This window comes from Heterodontus francisci, chromosome 1, assembly GCF_036365525.1.
Source record: "Heterodontus francisci isolate sHetFra1 chromosome 1, sHetFra1.hap1, whole genome shotgun sequence".
NCBI classification, from domain to species: domain Eukaryota; kingdom Metazoa; phylum Chordata; class Chondrichthyes; order Heterodontiformes; family Heterodontidae; genus Heterodontus; species Heterodontus francisci.
Window position 1 is genome coordinate 14,245,810 of NC_090371.1, and position 21,151 is coordinate 14,266,960.

Sequence of the window (21,151 nt, forward strand, 5' to 3'; positions counted from 1 at the left end):
TCTTCTGTCCAGATCCCTCATGATTTTCAACACCTCTATCAAATCTCCTCAACCTCACCTTCTGTAAGAAGAGCATCTCCAGCTTCTCCAATCGATCCACATAATTGAAGTCCTTCATCCCTGCACCCATTCTAAAGCCTTCACATTCTTCCTAAAGTGCAATGCCCAAAAACTGGACACCATATTCCAGTTGAGACTGAACTAGTGTTTTATAAAGGCTCATCCTAACTTCCTTGCTTTTGTACTCTATGCCTCTATTTAGAAAACCCAAGGTCCCATATGCCTTTTGAATCACTTTCTCAACCTGCCCTACCACCCCCCCACTTTAGAATTGTACCCGTTATTTTATATTGCCTCTCCTCATTCTTCCTACCAAACTGTATTACTTCACAGTTCTCTGCATTAAAGTTTCACCTACCACATGTCTGCCCATTCCACCATCCTGTCTAATGTACTCGAAGTCTATCACTGCCCTCCTCACAGTTCACAATACTTCCAAGCTTTGTGTCATCTGTAAAATGTTAAATTGTTTCCTGTACACCCAAGTGTATGTCATTAAATACGTCAAGAAAAGCAGGGGTCCTAGTACTAGTCCCTGGGGAACCCCACTCTAGATCTTCCTTCAGTCGGGAAAACAACCGTTCAGTAATACTGTCTGTTTCCTGTCACTCAGCCAACATCCATGCTGCCACTTCCCCTTTTATTTCATGAGTATCAACTTCACTGATGGGTTTATTATGTAGCACTTTATCAAAGTCCATGTACACCACATGAACCGCATTGCCCTCGCCAATCATCTCTGTTACCTCATCAAAAAGGGATGTTATTGGGAAGGGAACATGTTTGATTTCAGGGGTCCACATCAGCATGAAGCACTTCTACATCAGATGTAGATTTGAGCAGCCTCTTTGATAGTGCATCACTTTCTTTCAGGCCCAGGTATGCCACAGTGAAATGCATAATCAAACTTTCTCTTTATACTGTCAATAATATGTTCAGTCCAAACTCAGATGAATCCAAAGCACACAATACAATATTTTTCTTTCCTACAGCAGTCATGTCTGTGGGCTCCTAGTTAGATTGTCAAATAGTCCATTATTACCCTTTTCGGCAACATATCCTTTCTTTTCCTCTGTCACAAATAGTAGAACTGAACTGAGACTGCCTCAAGCTTACTTTGCCCCAATGCATAACATATCAGAGAACTGACTTTCATCTTCACAGTATGGACTAAAGGCCTGCTATCCTACAGGAACCAGACGGGACCCGACGATAAGTTTCAGGTTCGGGTCGGGCTGCTCTTCCAGGTAAGGCCTTCGGGCTCGGGTCGGGTCTGGCCGAGTCAGTTGGGCACACTCAGCAAGAATTGCAGGTAAGTGTTAGAAGTCAAAAACTTACCTGAGCTGCGAGTCTGGGACGTCAAGCAGGGAAACTCTGAGTCTGCGCGTGAGCGTCTCTGTGACGTCATCACGCTCATGCTGCAGCTTCCTGACGATTGGGAGTAGGAAGGTAAGTAAAGGGAACATTGCGATGATCGGGTCGGGGTGAAAATGGAGGGACTGGGCCAGGTTGGGTTTGGGTCCGATGTGGTTCTGTCGGGTTCGGGTTGGGTTTTTTTTTGTGCCTTTAATAACGGACTGCTTTCAGACTCAGATCCCAGAGGTGAAAAGATCCAAATTTTAAATATAAAAGTGCCATGCTCGAACCCTCTAAGAATTCAAAGCCACCTTGTTAAATAATAGGTCACATATTACATACTTAATCTAATTGAAAGTCAAAGTAGACCTTATTGATCAGGATTTAACTGAAGGGTAGCTTTCTGCCCTCAAAATCATAGTAATTTCCACTGGTCCATCACATCTGGGATGGTTTTAGCTCTAAATTGGAGCCCTCAGCTCCATTCCCACTTCCCTTATGGGCGGACGCAAAAGATCCCAACACACCATTTCAAAATCAGCAGGGGAGTTCTTCCCAGTGTCCTGGTGAATATTAATCCCTGAAACATCACTAAAAACAGATTATCTGGGCATTATCACATTGCTGTCTGTGGGACGTGATGCCTGATTAACAAGCAGCATATACAGGATGAAACACAGAAAACGGACTTGCATTTATACAGCACTATTCACATCTGTGGAACGTCCCAATGCATTTCACAGATAATGACGTACTTTTGAAGTGTAGTCATAGCTATAATGGAGGCAAATGGTAGAGGGCTGGCAAAGGACTCGCAGCAGAGAAGTGGGGGAAAGGCTGTCCAGACGATGAGACGTTTAACCAAGGTCCCAACCACCTGTTGATTAAAGATCTCATGGCATTATTTAAAGGGCAGTGAGTTTTTCTGATGATGCAGTAACCATTCCTGGCTGAAGCATCATCCACGAACCACCACCCCCCCAACCAAATAAAATAATTGCCAATTCACATCCTTGCTGGCATATAAGATCTACTCCTGCTCCTATTTCTTGTGTTCCTGTGTTCACAGGACAGTTGCTGTATTTACTTCCGTAACAGGTACTGTAACTCGAAAGAAAGACTTGAATTTCTATAGCAAGTTTCATGTGCTCAGGGTGTTCCAAACTGCTTTACAGTCAATGAAGTACTTGTGAAGTGCAGTCACTGTTATAATGTAGGAAACGCGACAGCAATGTGATAATGACCAGATAATCTGATATTTAGTGGTGTTGATGGAGGGATAAATATTGGCCCGGATACCAGGGGAGAACTTTCTGCTCTTTTTCAAAATCACGTCCACGAGATCTCTTACATCCACCCAAGAGACAGACGGAACCTCGGCTTAACATCTCATCCGAAATGGGACAGGTCGGGACTAAACAAATGCTATTATTTCAGCTCAGACTCTGGGATCAATGGGAGATAACACGGGATGAAAAAAATAAAACAAGCATTAAAGGAAAGACTTGAACAGTGTGCGAAAAGATACTACCAAAGTCGACACCTCGCTTCCTAAGGACTCAAGCCTATGACCCAGCATACCTAACGTGATTGACGGGCTGACCCCATCACTCTAGGGTTCAGTAAGAATGACAGCTAAATATCCCTGCTGGCTCTCTGTGCAAACCTTCTAATAAAAACCAATTCAAACCTGTCACGTTACTGAAGAGAAGAATTGGCAGGCGACATTATTGGTCAGGGATAGTGGGCCATTGTTTTGCAGGGGGCCCTTTTTAACAGGACAACAACTCCAGCAGAGAAGACGGCAGCAAAGTGCACTCAAAGCGTTTTATTTAAATTTTCCTCTGACATGCAGGCTTTGTGTTTTTGTTGCGAGCTGACAAGTATTTTAAAAGCACCTTAGACAACAGATTTGAGGAATTTTCTCAAATGACACACACAAACCCATTGTATCGAAGGCGAATATTCATTGTCTCCAGCTTCAATTCATCCTTTCCCAGATCCTCTCAACTGTGGAACTCCACAGTCCTTCTTCCTATCATCTACAGTCTTTCAAAGCTCCAGATTGGCAAGACTGAATCATCACTACTTTATTTAACCTCTATCTTCCCAATTTGTTTTTTTTTTAACATCTCGTATCAATATTTCGAAGATGAGCAGGGGAGTTCTCCTGACCAATATATTTCCAGCATCTGCAGTATTTTGCTTTTATTTTCCTGACCAATATTTTATCCCTTGACCATCAGCACTAAAAAACAGATCGTCTAGTCATTCCCACATTTCTGTTTGTGGGATCTTGCTGTGCACAAACTGGCTGAAGTGTTTCCTACATCACAACAGTGAGTACATTTCAAAGGTATTTAGTTGGCTGTAAAGTGCTTTGGAATGTCCTGAGGCCACAGAAATACAAGTCTTTCTTTCTTACATTGTGGCCAGGGGTTTGTGGAGGTCACTCTCTCCCTCAAAAAGGTGCTGAGGCTGGGGATCAAGTGAAAAATTAAAGAACTGTATCAGTAAGATTTTTGTCTGGGAAGGATATTGGGGATATGGAGCAAATGGGGGTAATGGAATTGAGGTAAAGATTAGCCATGATCTAACTGAATGGCAGAGCAGGTTCAAAGGGCTGAAAAGTCTACTTTTGTTTGTAGTTGGTTTAGTAATACATAAAAACAAATAAAGGGAATTGTGTACATACTTCAACAACTTTCATTTACATAGCACCTTTAATGTAGTAAGATGCCCCAGGTGCTTCACAGGACATTACCAAACAAAGTCTGACACTGTGGCACTTAAGGACATATCAGAGCAGATGACCAAAGACATACTCAGATATAGGTTTTCAGGAGTATCTTAAAGGATAAGAGTGGTGGGAGGTGAAAAGATTTAGAAAGGGAATTCTAGGGCTGAGGGCCTTGACAGCTGAAGGCACGACCGCCAAGAGTGGAGTGATGAAAATCAGGGATGTGAGAGACCAGAATTAGAGGACAGATGTAGAGGGTTGTAGGGCTTGAGGAGGTTACAGGCATAAGGAAGGGTAAGGCCATGAAGGAAAATATTTTCAGGACTATGGACAAAGAACAGGGAAGTGGAACTGATTGGATAGCTCTTTCAAAGAGCCAGCAGAGGCACCGTTGGCCAAATGGCCTCCTTCTGTGATCTAAGACTATAAGAACAGAGTGCTGTAGCACAGAGTGCAGGAGGCATGTTTATTTTTAAAAATGCGCTCAGGATGTGGGCGAAGCTGGCAAAGATGGCTTTACTGCCCATCCCAAGCTGCTCTGACCGCAGCCACATATTGTAAGTTAAGGGCACAACCTTAAAATTAGAGCTACACCATGTAAGAGTGAAACCAGGAAGTATTTTTTTCCACATACAGTAGTGCAAGTCTACAACTCCATTTTCAATCCTCTGGGCAGTTGCTTAACTGATTTAGAATGTTATTTACCGTTTTCTGTAACTCTGCCAATATGTTTAGAATGTTTTTTTATTAAACTGAACTCACAAGTGGCTGTATGATTCCCTAAGCCTTCCTGTCTCCAGTGTGAGCATTCCCAGTTTCAGTTGCCTCTCCTTGCACCCAGAGTCTAGCCCAAGGTATTTGCTGAGTTGTAATTCATTATCTTCTCTCCAGTGCCAGAATGTCTCTGCTTTACAACTTCACAGCTCCAGCGACCCGGGTTCAATTCTGGGTACTGCCTGTGTGGAGTTTGCAAGTTCTCCCTGTGTCTGCGTGGGTTTTCTCCGGGTGCTCCGGTTTCCTCCCACAAGCCAAAAGACTTGCAGGTTGGTAGGTAAATTGGCCATTATAAATTGCCCCTAGTATAGGTAGGTGGTAGGGAAATATAGGGACAGGTGGGGATGTGGTAGGAATATGGGATTAGTGTTCTTTTTTTTTCTTTTGGGCCTCCTTATCTCGAGAGACAATGGATACGCGCCTGGAGGTGGTCAGTGGTTTGTGAAGCAGCGCCTGGAGTGGCTATAAAGGCCAATTCTGGAGTGACAGGCTCTTCCACAGGTGCTGCAGAGAAATTTGTTTGTTGGGGCTGTTGCACAGTTGGCTCTCCCCTTGCGCCTCTGTCTTTTTTCCTGCCAACTACTAAGTCTCTTCGACTCGCCACAATTTCGCCCTGTCTTTATGGCTGCCCGCCAGCTCTGGCGAATGCTGGCAACTGACTCCCACGACTTGTGATCAATGTCACGCGATTTCATGTCGCGTTTGCAGACGTCTTTATAACGGAGACATGGACGGCCGGTGGGTCTGATACCAGTGGCGAGCTCGCTGTACAATGTGTCTTTGGGGATCCTGCCATCTTCCATGCGGCTCACATGGCCAAGCCATCTCAAGCGCCGCTGACTCAGTAGTGTGTATAAGCTGGGGATGTTGGCCGCTTCAAGGACTTCTGTGTTGGAGATATAGTCCTGCCACCTGATGCCAAGTATTCTCCGAAGGCAGCGAAGATGGAATGAATTGAGACGTCGCTCTTGGCTGGCATACGTTGTCCAGGCCTCGCTGCCGTAGAGCAAGGTACTGAGGACACAGGCCTGATACACTCGGACTTTTGTGTTCCGTGTCAGTGCGCCATTTTCCCACACTCTCTTGGCCAGTCTGAACATAGCAGTGGAAGCCTTACCCATGCGCTTGTTGATTTCTGCATCTAGAGACAGGTTACTGGTGATAGTTGAGCCTAGGTAGGTGAACTCTTGAACCACTTCCAGAGCGTGGTCGCCAATATTGATGGATGGAGCATTTCTGACATCCTGCCCCATGATGTTCGTTTGGTTTGCGTCTGCCTGCAATGAATTTGGCCTAACCATCAGCCTCAAGAAAACGGGATTAGTGTAGGATTAGTATAAATGGGTGGATGATGGTCGGCACAGACTCGGTGGGCCGAAGGGTCTGTTTCAGTGCTGTATCTCTAAAACTAAAACAACAATTTCCATTTATATAGCACCTTTAACATAGTAAAACACCTCAAGGTGCTTTTCAGGAGTCCAATTGGACAAAATTTGATACTGAGCCACAGAAGGAGATATTAGGACAAATGACTAAAAGGTCATAGAGGTAGGTTTTAAGTAACATCTTAAAGGAGGAAAGGTGGAGAGATGGGGAGGTTTAGGGAAGGAATTCCAGTGCTTGGGGCCCAGACAATTGAAGGCACGACCACCAATGATGGGGCGAAGGAAATCAGGGATGCGCAAGAAGCCAAACTGGAGGAGCGCAGAGATCTGGAAGGACTGCAGGGCTGGAGGGGCGTGACCAAACAGGGATTTGAATGCAAGGATGAGATTTTTGAAATTGAGGACGTAAACTACACCAAGATTACACACAGTACTCCAGCACTTTGCACACATTGATTTTATGATTCTCTGCCCTTTTCTGCTTCTCCTCACAATCACTTTACAGACCCTCCTCGGCAGAGATCTGGAAACAGATCTGCCTTTCGGTTGCTACTTGATGGAACAGCAATTAGAAAAGAAACTAAATTTTTCTTTAAAAAAACTGGAGAAGGAAAAGGACAAAAAAGCCCAGCGTTTCTACACAAGGCCATGGTACTAGACTAGCAACCCCGAGATCTCCAAATTCAAATGCCACCAAGACAAATTGTAAAACAGAATTGGATACATCTGGCACCAGGTAAAATGACCATTAAAGTTGCCGGATTGCTGAAAAAACCAACAGGTTCACTGATGTCCTTCAGGGAAGGAAACCTGCCATCCTTATGTGCGCTTCGAGTCCCACACTATCAGACTTTGAACTCAGGGAATTCTGTACTCTCTGGAATTCAGAAGATTAAGGGATGATTTGATCAAAGTTTTCATGATATTAAGGAGAACTGATAGGCTAGATAGAGAGAAACTATTTCTGCTGATCGGGACACGTAGGTCGAGAGGACATAGCTTAAAAATTAGAGCCAGAATTGAAGCCAGGAAACATTTCCACACAAAAAGGGTGGTAGAAGTTTGAAGCTCTCTTCTGCAAACGGCAGCTGATGCAAGGCCAATTGTTAATTTTAAATCTGAAACTGATAGTTTTTTGTTTACCGAATGTATTAAGGGATATGGGGCAAAAACAGGTATGTGGAGTTAGGTTATACATCAGCCATGATCTCATCGAATTGCAGAACAGGCACAAGGGACTAATTGGCCTCCTCTTGTTCTGATATTCTCAGGGCAACTGGCGATGGGCAATACTGCCTTAAGTATCACATGTCCCATTCATTTATTCTCCTTACCTTAGATGAAGGTCCTCTGAAAACTTGAGGCAGGCGTAGATAAACTCTTTGATCTGCGAGTAGACTTTGGGCACAAATTCTGAGAATGGGAACTTTTTGGGGAAGGGTTGCTGCAAATAAGGAATGCAAGTTAACATGGAACTGGAAATAAAGGCACCAACATTTGAACAACATCGCATGAAATGCCACACACGACTGTAGGGTCATTTAAAACCCCGAGAGCACCAACTAACTGAAACAAATCTCTGCTTCAGGTGCCTATTTCAGGGTTTTGTCAACTGCACTTGATAAATTAGTCACTGTTTGAGGTGGTGGATTTTAACTTTCCTAACAGTAGCTGTGGCTGATGGTGAAAGATGTATTAACTCTTTTTGTCCCATTATAACTCCTTTTGCCTTGCAAGATCATCCCTTTTGAAATTTAATCACTCCTTCCTTCTTTCCCATCACAGACCTTTCCTTTTGTTCTTTCCTTCCCCACCACCTGCTTTTCCCTGCCTCGGTGCTTGCTGAAAACATGTTATATCTCTAACTTTTGTCAATTCTGAGGAAAGGTCAACAATTTGAAACGATAAATATTTCTCTCTCCACAGCTGCTGCCTGACTTGAATATTTCCAACATTTTCTGTTTTCAAATCAGATTTCCAGCATCGACAGTATTTTGCTTTTGCTGGATTAAATGCTCTTTTTTAAAATTCTTTCATGGGATGTGGGCATCACTGGCAAGGGCTGCATTTGTTGCCCTTCCCTAATTGCCCTTGACAACTGAGTGGCTTGCTCGGCCATTTCAGAGGGCAGTTAAGAGTCAACCACATTGTAGTGGGTCTGGAGTCACATGTAGGCTAGACCAGGTAAGGACGGCAGATTTCCTTGCCTAAAGGACATTAGCGAGCCAGATGCGTTTTTTATGACATTCGATGATAGTTTCAAGGCACCATTACTGACAGGAGCTTTCAATTCCAGATTATTAATTAACTGAATTTAAATTCCACCAGCTGCCATGGGTGAGTTGGACAAGTTGAGTGAGTGGGCTAATGCATGGCAGATTCAGTATAATGTGGATAAATGTGAGGTTATCCACTTTGGTAGCAAAAACAGGAAGACAGATTATTATCTGAATGGCTATAAACTGAGAGAAGGGAATATGCAGCGAGACCTGGGTGTTCTCGTACACTAGTCGCTGAAGGTAAGCATGCAGGTCCAACAGGCGGCAAAAAAGGCAAATGGTATGTTGGCCTTCATGGCGAGAGGATTCGAGTATAGGAGCAGGGATGTCTTGCTGCAATTATACAGGGCCTTGGTGAGGCCACACCTGGAATATCGTGTGCAGTTTTGGTCTCCTTACCTGAGCAAGGATGTTCTTGCTATAGAGAGAGTGCAGCGAAGGTTTACCAGACTGATTCCTGGGATGGCGGGACTGACGTATGAGGAGAGATTGAGTCGGTTAGGATTATATTCGCTGGAGTTTTAAAAAAATTCATTCATGGGATGTGGGCGTCGCTGGCCAGGGCAGCATTTACTGCCCATCCCTAAGTGCCCTTGAGAAGGTGTTGGTGAACTGCCTTCTTGAACCGCTGCAGTCCATGTGGGGTAGGTACACCCACAGCGCTGTTAGGGAGTTCCAGGATTTTGACCCAGCGACAGTGAAGGAACTTGCCTGGATGGGTGCAGAAGAGTGAAGGGGGAATCTCATAGAAACCTATAAAATTCTAAAAGGACTTAACAGGGTAGATGCAGGAAGGATGTTCCCAACGGTGGGGCAGTCCAGAACCAGGGGTCATAGTCTAAGGATACGGGATGAACCTTTCAGAACTGTGATGAGGAGAAATTTCTTCAGCCAGAGAGTGGTGAGCCTTTGGAATTCGCTACCACAGAAAGCAGTTGAGGCCAAAACATTGTACGTTTTCAAGAAGGAGTTAGATATAGCTCTTGGGTTTAAAGGGATCAAAGGGTATGGTGCGAAAGCGGGAACAGGCTACTGAGTTGGATGATCAGCCATGATCATAATGAATGGCAGAGCAGGCTCGAAGGGCCGAATGGCCTACTCCTGCTCCTATTTTCTATGTTTCTCTGTTTATGTTTCCCCTGATCCAACATGGCCTGAATAGTAACAAGGAAACAGCTCAGCCATATCAAGACGCCAAGCGAGCTCTAGGATTGTCTTTAATATGTATTAAGAAATGAAAGTAAAGGGCTTCGGTCCGTATAAGCGCAAGCAGGCACTGTATCTGGTGGGGCAACGAGCAGGAGGAAACGGGAGGCAAACCAAGAAGTAATGATTAAGTGACACTAATTTTAGGTCCTAAAAGGAGTAAGGGAAAGTCGACTGAGGGAGCTGAGATAACTTGCTTTACTCGAGGTGAAAGGTTGGAGGACACTATAGCAACTAGCTGATTTTATTCATGCGGAATAAAAGTTGAGTTTAGGTACCTGATCAAGCTTGGGTGGTTATGAAAGCAAAATGACCATTTGCATGCACAAACCATGAAACCAATGAGGGACCATATACATCTTAATCCGTCTGACAGTTTGTACTATTATTCCTGCTCCTAATTCATATGTTCATATGTTCTAGACAATGCCATCTCCACATTACTGCATGTGTTTTTGGGAGGTGAGTAGTTTTTTTTTGTCCTGGGAAAGAATGAGAGCTGGCAAAATTTGATGACTCTTTGCTTCTTCACTATGTTGAAACCCAGATGAGAAAGTGTGTGTAGGATGGTGTATTTGGATTTTAAGAGGAGCAAGAGAAGAAAGTTCATTGGAAATCTGGCTATATTGAGCTTGTAAAATAGAAAGAGAGGATGCTAGTTTCTGGTAGACTGATGTTATACCGGTATTTGTGGTTCATCTCGAATACTGAAAGAACTAAGAACAAAGAACATTACAGCACAGGAACAGGCCATTCGGCCCTCCAAGCCTGCGCCAATCTTGATGCCTGCCTAAACTAATACCTTCTGCACTTCCGGGGCCCATATCACTCTATTCCCTTCCTATTCATATATTTGTCAAGATGTCTCTTAAACGTCGCTATCGTATCTGCTTCCACCACCTCCCCTGGCAGCAAGTTCCAGGCACTCACCACCCTCTGTGTAAAAAAACTTGCCTCGCACATCCCCTCTAAACTTTGCCCCTCGCACCTTAAACCTATGTCCCCTAGTAACTGACTCTTCCACCCTGGGAAAAAGCTTCTGACTATCCACTCTGTCCATGCCGCTCATAACTTTGTAAACCTCTATCATGTCGCCCCTCCACCTCCGTCATTCCAGTGAAAACAATCCGAGTTTTTCCAACCTCTCCTCATAGCTAATGCCCTCCAGACAAGGCAACATCCTGGTAAACTTCCTCTGTACCCTCTCCAAAGCCTCCACGTTCTTCTGGTAGTGTGGCGACCAGAATTGCACGCAATATTCTAAGTGTGGCCTAACTAAGGTTCTGTACAGCTGCAACATGACTTGCCAATTTTTATACTCTATGCCCCGACCGATGAAGGCAAGCATGCCGAATGCCTTCTTGACTACCTTATCCACCTGCGTTGCCACTTTCAGTGACCTGTGGACCTGTACGTCCAGATCTCTCTGCCTGTCAATATTCCTAAGGGTTCTGCCATTTACTGTATACCTCCCACCTGCGTTAGACCTTCCAAAATGCATTACCTCACATTTGTCTGGATTAAACTCCATCTGCCATTTCTCCGCCCAAGTCTCCAACCGATCTATATCCTGCTGTATCCTCTGACAATCCTCATCATTATCCGCAACTCTACCAACCTTTGTGTCGTCCGCAAACTTACTAATCAGACCAGCTACATTTTCCTCCAAATCATTTATATATACTACAAACAGCAAAGGTCCCAGCACTGATCCCTGTGGAACACCACTAGTCACATCCCTCCATTCAGAAAAACACCCATCCACTGTTACTCTTCGTCTCCTGTGACCGAGCCAGTTTGTATCCATCTTGCCAGCTCACCTCTGATCCCGTGTGACTTCACCTTTTGCACCAGTCTGCCATGCGGGACCTTGTCAAAGGCTTTACTAAAGTCCATATAGACAACATCCACCGCCCTTCCCTCATCAATCTTCTTCGTCACTTCCTCAAAAAACTCAATCAAATTAGTAAGTCATGACCTCCCCTTCACAAAACCATGCTGTCTCTCGCTAATAAGTTTGTTTGTTTCCAAATGGGAGCAAATCCTGTCCCGAAGAATCCTCTCTAATAGTTTCCCTACCACTGACGTAAGGCTCACTGGCCTATAATTTCCTGGATTATCCTTGCCACTCTTCTTAAACAAAGAGTTGGCTATCGAAAACTAAATTGCCATGCTGAAGGATCTGGCTCCAATTGATAGTTGATGATCAAGCAGAGAGGACCCAAGCCAAAATTAGTTGTTGCGTCTTATGCTGTTCGGACTGAAGAAGACAGTGCAGCCGATATCAGAACTGTAAGACTTAGAAATTTGTTGAAACAACAAAGGTCAGTGGCTAAATTGAGGAATAAAGAAAGAGTTTTAAAAACCCTCCCAACATCATGTCCAAACAGGTAAGGAGCAATTATAGGGGCATGTGGTAAAGGGGCAAGTCGAGTCTGTAGTGATAGTGTAGTGCTTATCATACTGGACTACCTATCCAGAGGCCATTAGTTCACATCCTTCCACAACAGGTTAAATAAACTTGACATTATTTTCTGCTGCAATAGAAAATGATTATGAAAACTGCCAGACAGGCATAAAACCCCACTAGTTCACTAATGTCGTCATGGAAGGGAACCTGCCACTCCCTAACCAGTCTGTCCTACATAACCAGTCCCATGCTTTTGCTTAAAGATTTTCCGAAGTGGCCGAGCACTGCAATTAAAAACAATGTTTAGGATTAATTTGTATTCAAAATGTCACATCCGTAAATCAGTAGTCAGTCAATCTTCATGGCCGAAACTTTCTGCAGGACACCAGGACACTGATGACTGGGGAGTCTGGATCCTTAGAAGCAGACCTGTTACTGGGAGCTAGAATTCATCCCACACATATGGAGAGCAATGAAGGCCAATGCCCTCATTTGTAGGGTGGCCCTGGTTACACAAGCAGCAAGAAGCCTAGATGGTTAAGGTTAAAAAAATGTAGTGGGGAAAGGAAAAAGGAATGAAGAACTTGCATTTTTATAGTGTCTTTCACAACCTTGCGACGTCCCAAAGCGTCTTACAGCTAATGAAATACAGTCACTGTTGTAAGGTAGGAAATGCACACAGCCATTTCACACACATTGTACAAGCAGGATTGTAGCAGGGTAGATAAGACAATTGGTTGATAGATGGATTTTACATTTAGTGGGATAGGGAGCCGATGTAGAGAGTGCGGAGGAGTGATGAGAGAGCAGGTTATGGACACTTCCTTATATCCATGGCCACCCATATCTCCCCAAGCTCCTTAAACTCCACATGCTTCTGCACTCACCCCTGGAAAAATAAACTTTGTGCATGTCACTTGTAACTGCCCTTTTAAAACACCCAGCCGCCAAGCCTTGGCCCTCTGTTTTCACAGTACCACTGCAGCCATCCATATGCTGAACCAGTTTGTCACCTCCCCGTGGTATATTTGTCCCCAGCAAAATTGTGACTGTATCTCATTCCTCCTTCCCCTTGACTCCCACTCCACTACCAACATTGCATTTCTTCAAGACAGAGAGGCTAAGACTTGAGTTTCACTGTTGCACAACTGGTTGAGACCATCCAACAACAATTTTCACTGACCATCACCATGTGGTCCCACAGCAATCTGGTCAGACCATATCAGTCTCTGCCAGGCTTCACCCTCCTGTGGCAGTGGTTCTCAAACTGGGTTCCGCAGACCTCTGGGGGTTTGCAGAAACTTTTCGAGGTCCACGAAATAACATGAAAGTACTTGCTGACCAGGGCCGGCCTTACTGGTGGGCGACAGCCTTGGGTGCTGCGATGAGTATGCAAATGATCAGCGGCTGGAGGCAGGCTTAGCGTGATCTGGGAGGCAGGAGCTGAGTGCTGCCACCATGCGTGCAGGGCAGAGTGGGCTGTCTGTCTCACACAGGAGGGGAGCGCCTATGGAGGAGCACTGAGAACGGCAGAAAGATCACCAGATAGACCTGCAGTTACCAAGGCTGGTGGTGGGCAATCTTGCTCAAGAGAGGGGAGTTTTGAAAAAATATTTAAGAACTACTCAAAGAAAGGGTCCCAAAATACAAGTTCGTCCAGGGCACCATTTTCCCTAAGGCCAGGAAGACAAAGTACAGGCTCAGTCTGCAACTGAAGAATGATTTACAAGCGTCATTGCTAAATATCGCATCACAAGGACAGACAGACTCTTCAATTAGGAACATGCACGCCCTTCTCACGGTTATCTTCAAGAAAATACCAGTTTTCTTAAAAAGATTAAGACGACACTCTTTGGAGTCATAGTCATACAGCATAGAAACAGGCCCTTCGGCCCACCGCGTCCATGCCGACCATAATGCCTGCATTAATTCCATATTCCTCTATGCCTTGCTCATTCAAGTATGAGGAGAGGTTGGATAAACTCGGATTGTTTTCACTGGAACGACGGAGGTGGAGGGGCAACATGATAGAGGTTTACAAAGTTATGAGCGTCGTGGACTGAGTGGATAGTCAGAAGCTTTTTCCCAGGGTGGAAGAGTCAGTTACTAGGGGACATAGGTTTAAGGTGCGAGGGGCAAAGTTTAGAGGGGATGTGCGAGGCAAGTTTTTTTACACAGAGGGTGGTGAGTGCCTGGAACTTGCTGCTGGGGGAGGTGGTGGAAGCAGGTACGATAGCGACGTTTAAGAGGCATCTTGACAAATACATGAATAGGATGGGAATAGAGGGATACGGTCCCCGGAAGTGCAGAAGGTTTTAGTTTAGGCAGGCATCAAGATCGGTGCAGGCTTGGAGGGCCGAATAGCCTGTTCCTGTGCTGTACTGTTCTTTGTACCTGTCCAGATGCCTTTTAAATGTCGTTACTGTTCCTGCCTCCACCACCACCTCTGGCAACTCATTCCAGATACCCACTATTCTTTGTGTGAAAAATTTACCCCTTTGATCCTCTTTAAACCTCCTCCCTCTCACCTTAAATCTATGCCCTCTAGTTTTAGTCACCCCTACCATGGGAAACAGACTCTGGCTATCTACCCTATCTATGCCTCTCAGCCTCATGTGATGTATATTATAGTGTATGAACATTTGGAAAAGGGCTCTGTGATTATTAATCCATTTGAAGAGAGGTTCTTCAACCAAAAATGTTTGAGAAACACTATCTTATGGAGAGGAAAGATAGCTTTTGGCTTCCTTTTTCCATTACCAACTATTTCCTTAAACCACTCTTCCACTGCCCTTTCCATCCTCACCAACAACTGCAAAGAGCTCATGGACTTGTCTCATATTGAGACCATCCTCAGCTGCTTCACCCATGCCCCTCTAGCTTACTCTAAAATTCTCCACTTTGTCAACACTTTGTAGGGCCTCTAGAAAAAAGATCAAGCATACCTGATCGAAAACACCACCGTATAAGCCCCATCAACCACTTCAGCCTAACATACTCCTCACACTGAACATGCTGAGTATTAAGCTGCTCGGCAACAAACTGAATCCAAATTCAAATCAACACAAGCAAAATACTGTGAATACTGGAAATCTGAAATTAAAACAGAAAATATTGGAAATACTCAGCAGGTCAGGCAGCATATGTGAAGTGAGAAACAGAGTTAATGTTTCAGAGTGAACGTACCAGTTCTGATGAAAGGTCACTGACTTGAAACGTTAACTCTGTTTTTCTCTCCACAGGTGCTGCCTGACCTGCTGACCATTTCCCGCATTTTCTGTTTTTATTCCACCTTCAAACTACCTCACTATGAAGCAGATGGTGAAAATAACATTTAATATGGGAATAACAGCTTACACTCTCCAGCTCTGGATCATGGAATGGAAATTGACTCATGACTCTCTTGTACTCCTCTTCACTTGACACAGGAATGGCACTGTAGTTATCCAAGTCTAAAATATATCTGTTGGAAAAACAAAATTGACAGCATTAATAAGCAGGATGATTAAATTCCCAATGGGCCAGTAGGGGAGGGTGGCACTGGTTTTTGTCGTGCCTCACCAATCTCCCAAGCACTCCCTCTTGGACAGGTGCTAGCTGCGAGTTTTGTCTAACCCTACCTAAACTAAAATCAATTCATAACTATACATCTATACAACTATGAATCCTCTCTGATGCTCACTGCTCACAGGAGGGTTTTAGTGGTCCAGTGGACACCCCTTGTTCATACACCATGACTACCTGGGCATGCTACAGACAGCTGACTGAACATGAGCAAGTCGGCGGATGGACCATTCCAAGCAATTCTATGTGTCCTGGGCCTGTTGGGTTATTTTTTGGTGAGATAAAACACTTAATATCCAGCAACCTGCATCTGTACAAATGCTTGAGATTTCTGTTCTTAGGATCGTTGTGAAAGTTTTATTCTGTGCATTCACCAAAAGAAAATTCAATTCAAACTCTTTCATACAAACATACGAATTAGGAGCAGAAGTAGGCCATTCGGCCCCTCAAGCCAGTTCCGCCATTCAATAAGATCACGGCTGATCTGTTTGCATTTCAAATTCCACACTCCCATCTACCCCCAATAACCCTTGATTCCCTTGCCTAACAAGAATCTATCTACCTCCGCCCTAAAAATATCCAATGACCCCGCCTCCACCACCTTCTGAGGAAGAGTGAGAGGGGACATGATAGAGGTATATAAAATTATGAGAGGCATAGATAGGGTAGATAGCCAGAGTCTGTTTCCCATGGTAGGGGTGACTAAAACTAGACAGCATAGATTTAAGGTGAGAGGGAGGAGGTTTAAAGGGGATCAAAGGGGTAAATTTTTCACACAAAGAATAGTGGGTATCTGGAATGAGTTGCCAGAGGTGGTGGTGGAGGCAGGAACAGCAGCGACATTTAAGAGGCATCTGGACAGGTACTTGAATGAGCAAGGCATAGAGGGATATGGAATTAATGCAGGCATTATGGACGGCATGGACATGATGGGCCGAAGGGCCTGTTTCTATGCTGTATGACTCTATGACTCCAAAGTCGCACAACCTCAGAGAAAACATTTCTCCTCATCTGTCCTAAAAGGGCGACCCTTAATTTTAAACCAGCGCTCCCTAGTTCTGGACTGACCCACAAGAGGAAACATGCTCTCCACATCCACCTTGTCAAGACCATTCAGGATCTTATATACTTCAATCAAGTCTCCCCTCACTCTACTAAACTCCAGTAAAAACAAACCCAGTCTGTCCAACCTTTCCTCATAAGACAACCCGCTCATTCCAGGTATCAATCGAGTAAACCTCCTCTGAACCACCTCCAACGCACTTACATCCTACCTTAAATAAGGACACCAAAACTACACACAGTTTGATATGAAATCCTGATGATATGAAATCCTCTCATCCATGGCACTCGTCTCTGTTCTTCAAGTCCCAATCATTTTTTCGATATTGCATATAAGCAGTTCCAACATAGCCCCTGTGGAATACTCACTCACATCCCCATTAAACATACCGTTTGTTCTGCACCCTCCAACTAGCTCTCCACATTCCCCTTAATTCCATGTGCCATTTTCTTCTGAACATAAGTCAGAGCAGGAATGGGCCCTATGGCCCAACAAATCTGATCCGCCATTCGTGAATGATCTTGGATCTCTACTCCACTTTCTGGCCCAATCCCCTTATCTCTCAATTCCCTGAGAGTCCAAAAACCTATCAATCTCAGCCTTGAATATACCAATCGACTGAGCATCCACAGCTCTCTGGGGTATAGAACTGCAAAGAATCACAACCCTCTGAGTGAAGAAATTTCTCCTCATCACAGTCCCAAATGGCCAACTCTTTATCCTGAGACTATGACTCCTAGTTCTGGACTCTCCAGACAGGGGAAACAGCCTCTCAGAATCGTAGACGTTTCAGATATCACCTCTCATTCTTATAAGCTCCAGACTTTCCTCATAGGACAACCCTCTCATCCTAGAAGTCACCTTGTCTAGAAAGGTAACTTGCTCTGCTTGGGAAGTCAGTATCAAAGGGTCACCAGAATAAAATGGTCCCTAAAAGAATAAGGAGAGAATCTGGGACAAATTTCCTCATGCACAGAGACTTGTTAAAGAGTGAAATGCTTTGCCACAGCCGAGCTTGCACTAATTAGCAAATTGCAGCGCAGTGTTTGAGCTGAAGAGTGCCAGAAATAGTCCAGCAGTGCACGTTGCAAGATGCCCCGCTCTAACAAGATTTGACCCAATGAGTCGATTGGCCTTCTATGCTGTAAACTTGCAGAGCTCTATGTGCTTGTTTTGAATATCCACAACTCCTGTATCTATCTTCTCTCTTAATTCTTCAAAAAATTTTACAAGGTTGGTTAAGCAGGACCTTTCTAAAATCCATGCTGATTGGCCCCGATAAACACAAGCCCCTCAAAGTATTTGGCGATATAATCTCATATTACAGACAGGCATAGTTTACCAACAACTGAAGTTGAGAGAGTACAGGTGCAGGGTGACGGGGTCATAGCTCAGGGACCACCAAGTTAGTGGGATGGGGCTGAGAGTATTAGGACATTGCCTTCCAGGCGATCAGAGCAAAAACATCCATGCTGACACTCCAGTGTAGTACTCAGGGAGTGCTGTAATGTCAGAGGTGTTAAACCAAGACGGTGTCTGCTCTCTCAGGTGGATTTTAAAGGCACTATTTTGAAGAAGAGCAGGCGAGTCAGAGTTACACACCACAGAAACAGGCCCTTCAGCCCACTGTGCCCGTGCTGGCCAGCAAGCCTATCTATTCTAATCCTATTTTCCAGCACTTGGCCTGTAGCCTTGTATGCTATGGCGTTTCAAATACTTCTTCAATGTTATGAGGGTTCCTGCCTCTACCACCCCTTCAGGCAGTGTGTTCCAGATTCCAACCACCCTCTGGGTGAAAAAAGTTTTTCTCAAATCCCCTCTCAACCTCCTGCCCCTTAGCTTAAATCTATGCCCCCTGGTTATTGAAACCTTCGCTAAGGGAAAAAGTTTCTTCCTATCTACCCTATCTATGCCCCTCATAATTTTGTATACCTCAAACAGGTCCGCCCTCAGCCTTCTCTGCTCTAAGGAAAACAACCCCAGCCTATCCAGTCTCTCTTCATAGCTGAAATGCTCCAGCCCAGGCAACATCCTGCCGAATCTCTTCTGCACCTTCTCCAGTGCAATCACATCCTTCCTATATGTAAAAGCAAAATACTGCAGATGTTGGAAATCTGAAATAAAAACAAGAAATGCTGGAACCACTCAGCAGGTCCGGCAGCCTCCGTGAAAAGAGAAGCAGAGTCAACGTTTCGGGTCAGTGACCCTTCTTCCCAAGATCCAAGTACACCAAGATCCCTCTGTACTTCCTGGGGTCCTACCATCCATTGTGAATTCCCTTGCCTTGTTAATCCTCCCAAAATGCAGCATCTCACACTTCTCAGGATTAAATTCCATTTGCCACTGCTCTGCCCATTTTACCAGCCCATCTAGATCATCCTGTAATCTAAGGCTATCCTCCTCACTATTTATGACACCACCAATTTTCGTGTCATCTGCAAACTTACTGATCATACCTCCTCTTTCACGTCTAAATCATTCATATACACTACAAACAGCAAGGGTCCCAGCACCGATCCCTGCGGTACACCACTGGTCACAGGCTTCCAACCGCAAAAACAACCCTCGACCATCACCCTCTGGATCCAATATTGGCTTAGTGGCAGGAGGCAATTTGCCAAATTGCCCTGGATCCCATGGGCTCTTACCTTCTTGACCAATCTCCCATGCGGGACCTTATCAAAAGCCTTACTGAAGTCCATGTAGACTACATCAACTGCTTTACCCTCATCTACACATCTAGTTACCTCCTTGAAAATTTCAATCAGGTTTGTTAGACACGATCTCCACCGACAAAGCCATGCTGACTATCCTTGATTAATCCCTGCCTCTCTAAGTGAAATACCTCAGAGTTTTTTCCAATAGTTTGCCAACCACTGATGTTAGACTCACCAGCCTGTAATTACCTGGTTTATCCAGGGCGGCACAGTGTCGCAGTGGTTAGCACCGCAGCCTCACAGCTCCAGCGACCCGGGTTCAATTCTGGGTACAGCCTATGCGGAGTTTGCAAGTTCTCCCTGTGACCGCGTGGGTTCCCGCCGGGTGCTCCGGTTTCCTCCCACAGCCAAAGACTTGCAGGTTGATAGGTAAATTGGCCATTATAAATTGCCCCTAGTATAGGTAGGTGGTAGGGGAATATAGGGAAGGTGGGGATGTGGTAGGAATATGGGATTAGTGTAGGATTAGTATAAATGGGTGGTTGATGGTCAGCACAGACTCGGTGGGCCAAAGGGCCTGTTTCAGTGCTGTATCTCTAAATAAAAAATAAATAAAATCCCTACTACCCTTCTTGAATAATGGTACACATTTGCTGTCCTCCAGTCCTCTGGTACCTCTCCTGTGGCCAGAGAAGATTTGAAAATTTGTGTCAGAGCCCCTGCAATCTCCTCCCTTGCCTCATATAGCAGCCTGGGATACATCTCATCTGGACCTGGGGATTTATCCACTTTTAAGCCCGCTAAAACCTCCTCCCTTTCGTTGCCAACTTGTTCAAGTATATCACAATCCCCCTCCCTGATCACTACACCTACATCGTCCTCCACAGATGAAAAGTAATCATTTAAAACCTTACCTACGTCCTCCGGCTCCACACAGATTGTGACTATGGTCCTTAATGGGTCCTACTCTTTCCCTGGTTATCCTCTTGCCCTTAATATACTTATATAACGCCTTGGGATTTTCCTTTATCTTGCCCACCTGTTTTTTCATGCCGCCTTTTCGCTCTCCTAATTACTTTTTTTAAGTACCCCCCCCCAACACGGTCTATACTCCTCTAGGGCCTCCGTTGTTTACAGCCCCCTGAATCTGCCATAAGCCTCCTTTTTTTCCCTGACCCAATCCTCTATATCCCTTGACATCCAGGGTACATGTTGGCCCTGAACTCTCACTATTTCCTTTTTGAATGACTCCCACTGGTCTGATGTGGACTTTCCTGCAAGGAGCTGCTCCCAGTCCACTTTGGCCAGATCCTGTTTTATCATATTGAAATCGGCCTCCCCCCAATTCAGTACCTTTATTTCCAGTCCATCTTTGTCTTTTTCCATAACTACTTTAAATCTTAAGAGTTATGGTCACTATCCCTTGTGTCCCGACCAATATTTATCCATATATTAAGTCATTGAGTACATTCAAGACAGAGATCGATGGATTTATGGATACTAAAGATATCAAGGGATATGGGGATAGTGATGGAAAATGGCATTGAGGAAGAATCAGCCATGGTCTAGTTGAATGGTGGAGCAGGCTCGAGGGGCTGAATGACCTACTCCTGCTCCTATTTTCCTATATTTCCTGCCCAATGGGATACCAGGCAAC

The 21,151-nt window shown here is 44.7% G+C and overlaps 1 protein-coding gene across 3 annotated transcripts in view; it reads right to left on the bottom strand.

Moving 5' to 3' along the window:
- Positions 1–21,151, bottom strand: part of LOC137367890 (exocyst complex component 6B) — a 755,392-nt gene that overhangs the window by 230,893 nt on the left and 503,348 nt on the right. For all 3 annotated transcript variants that reach the window (XM_068028681.1, XM_068028683.1, XM_068028682.1), the window contains exons 14-15: positions 15,568–15,673; positions 7,650–7,759 (exon numbers count right to left, since the gene is read on the bottom strand). In XM_068028681.1, coding sequence (XP_067884782.1) covers positions 7,650–7,759; positions 15,568–15,673 — 216 coding nt within the window. The remainder of the gene's footprint in view (positions 1–7,649; positions 7,760–15,567; positions 15,674–21,151) is intronic.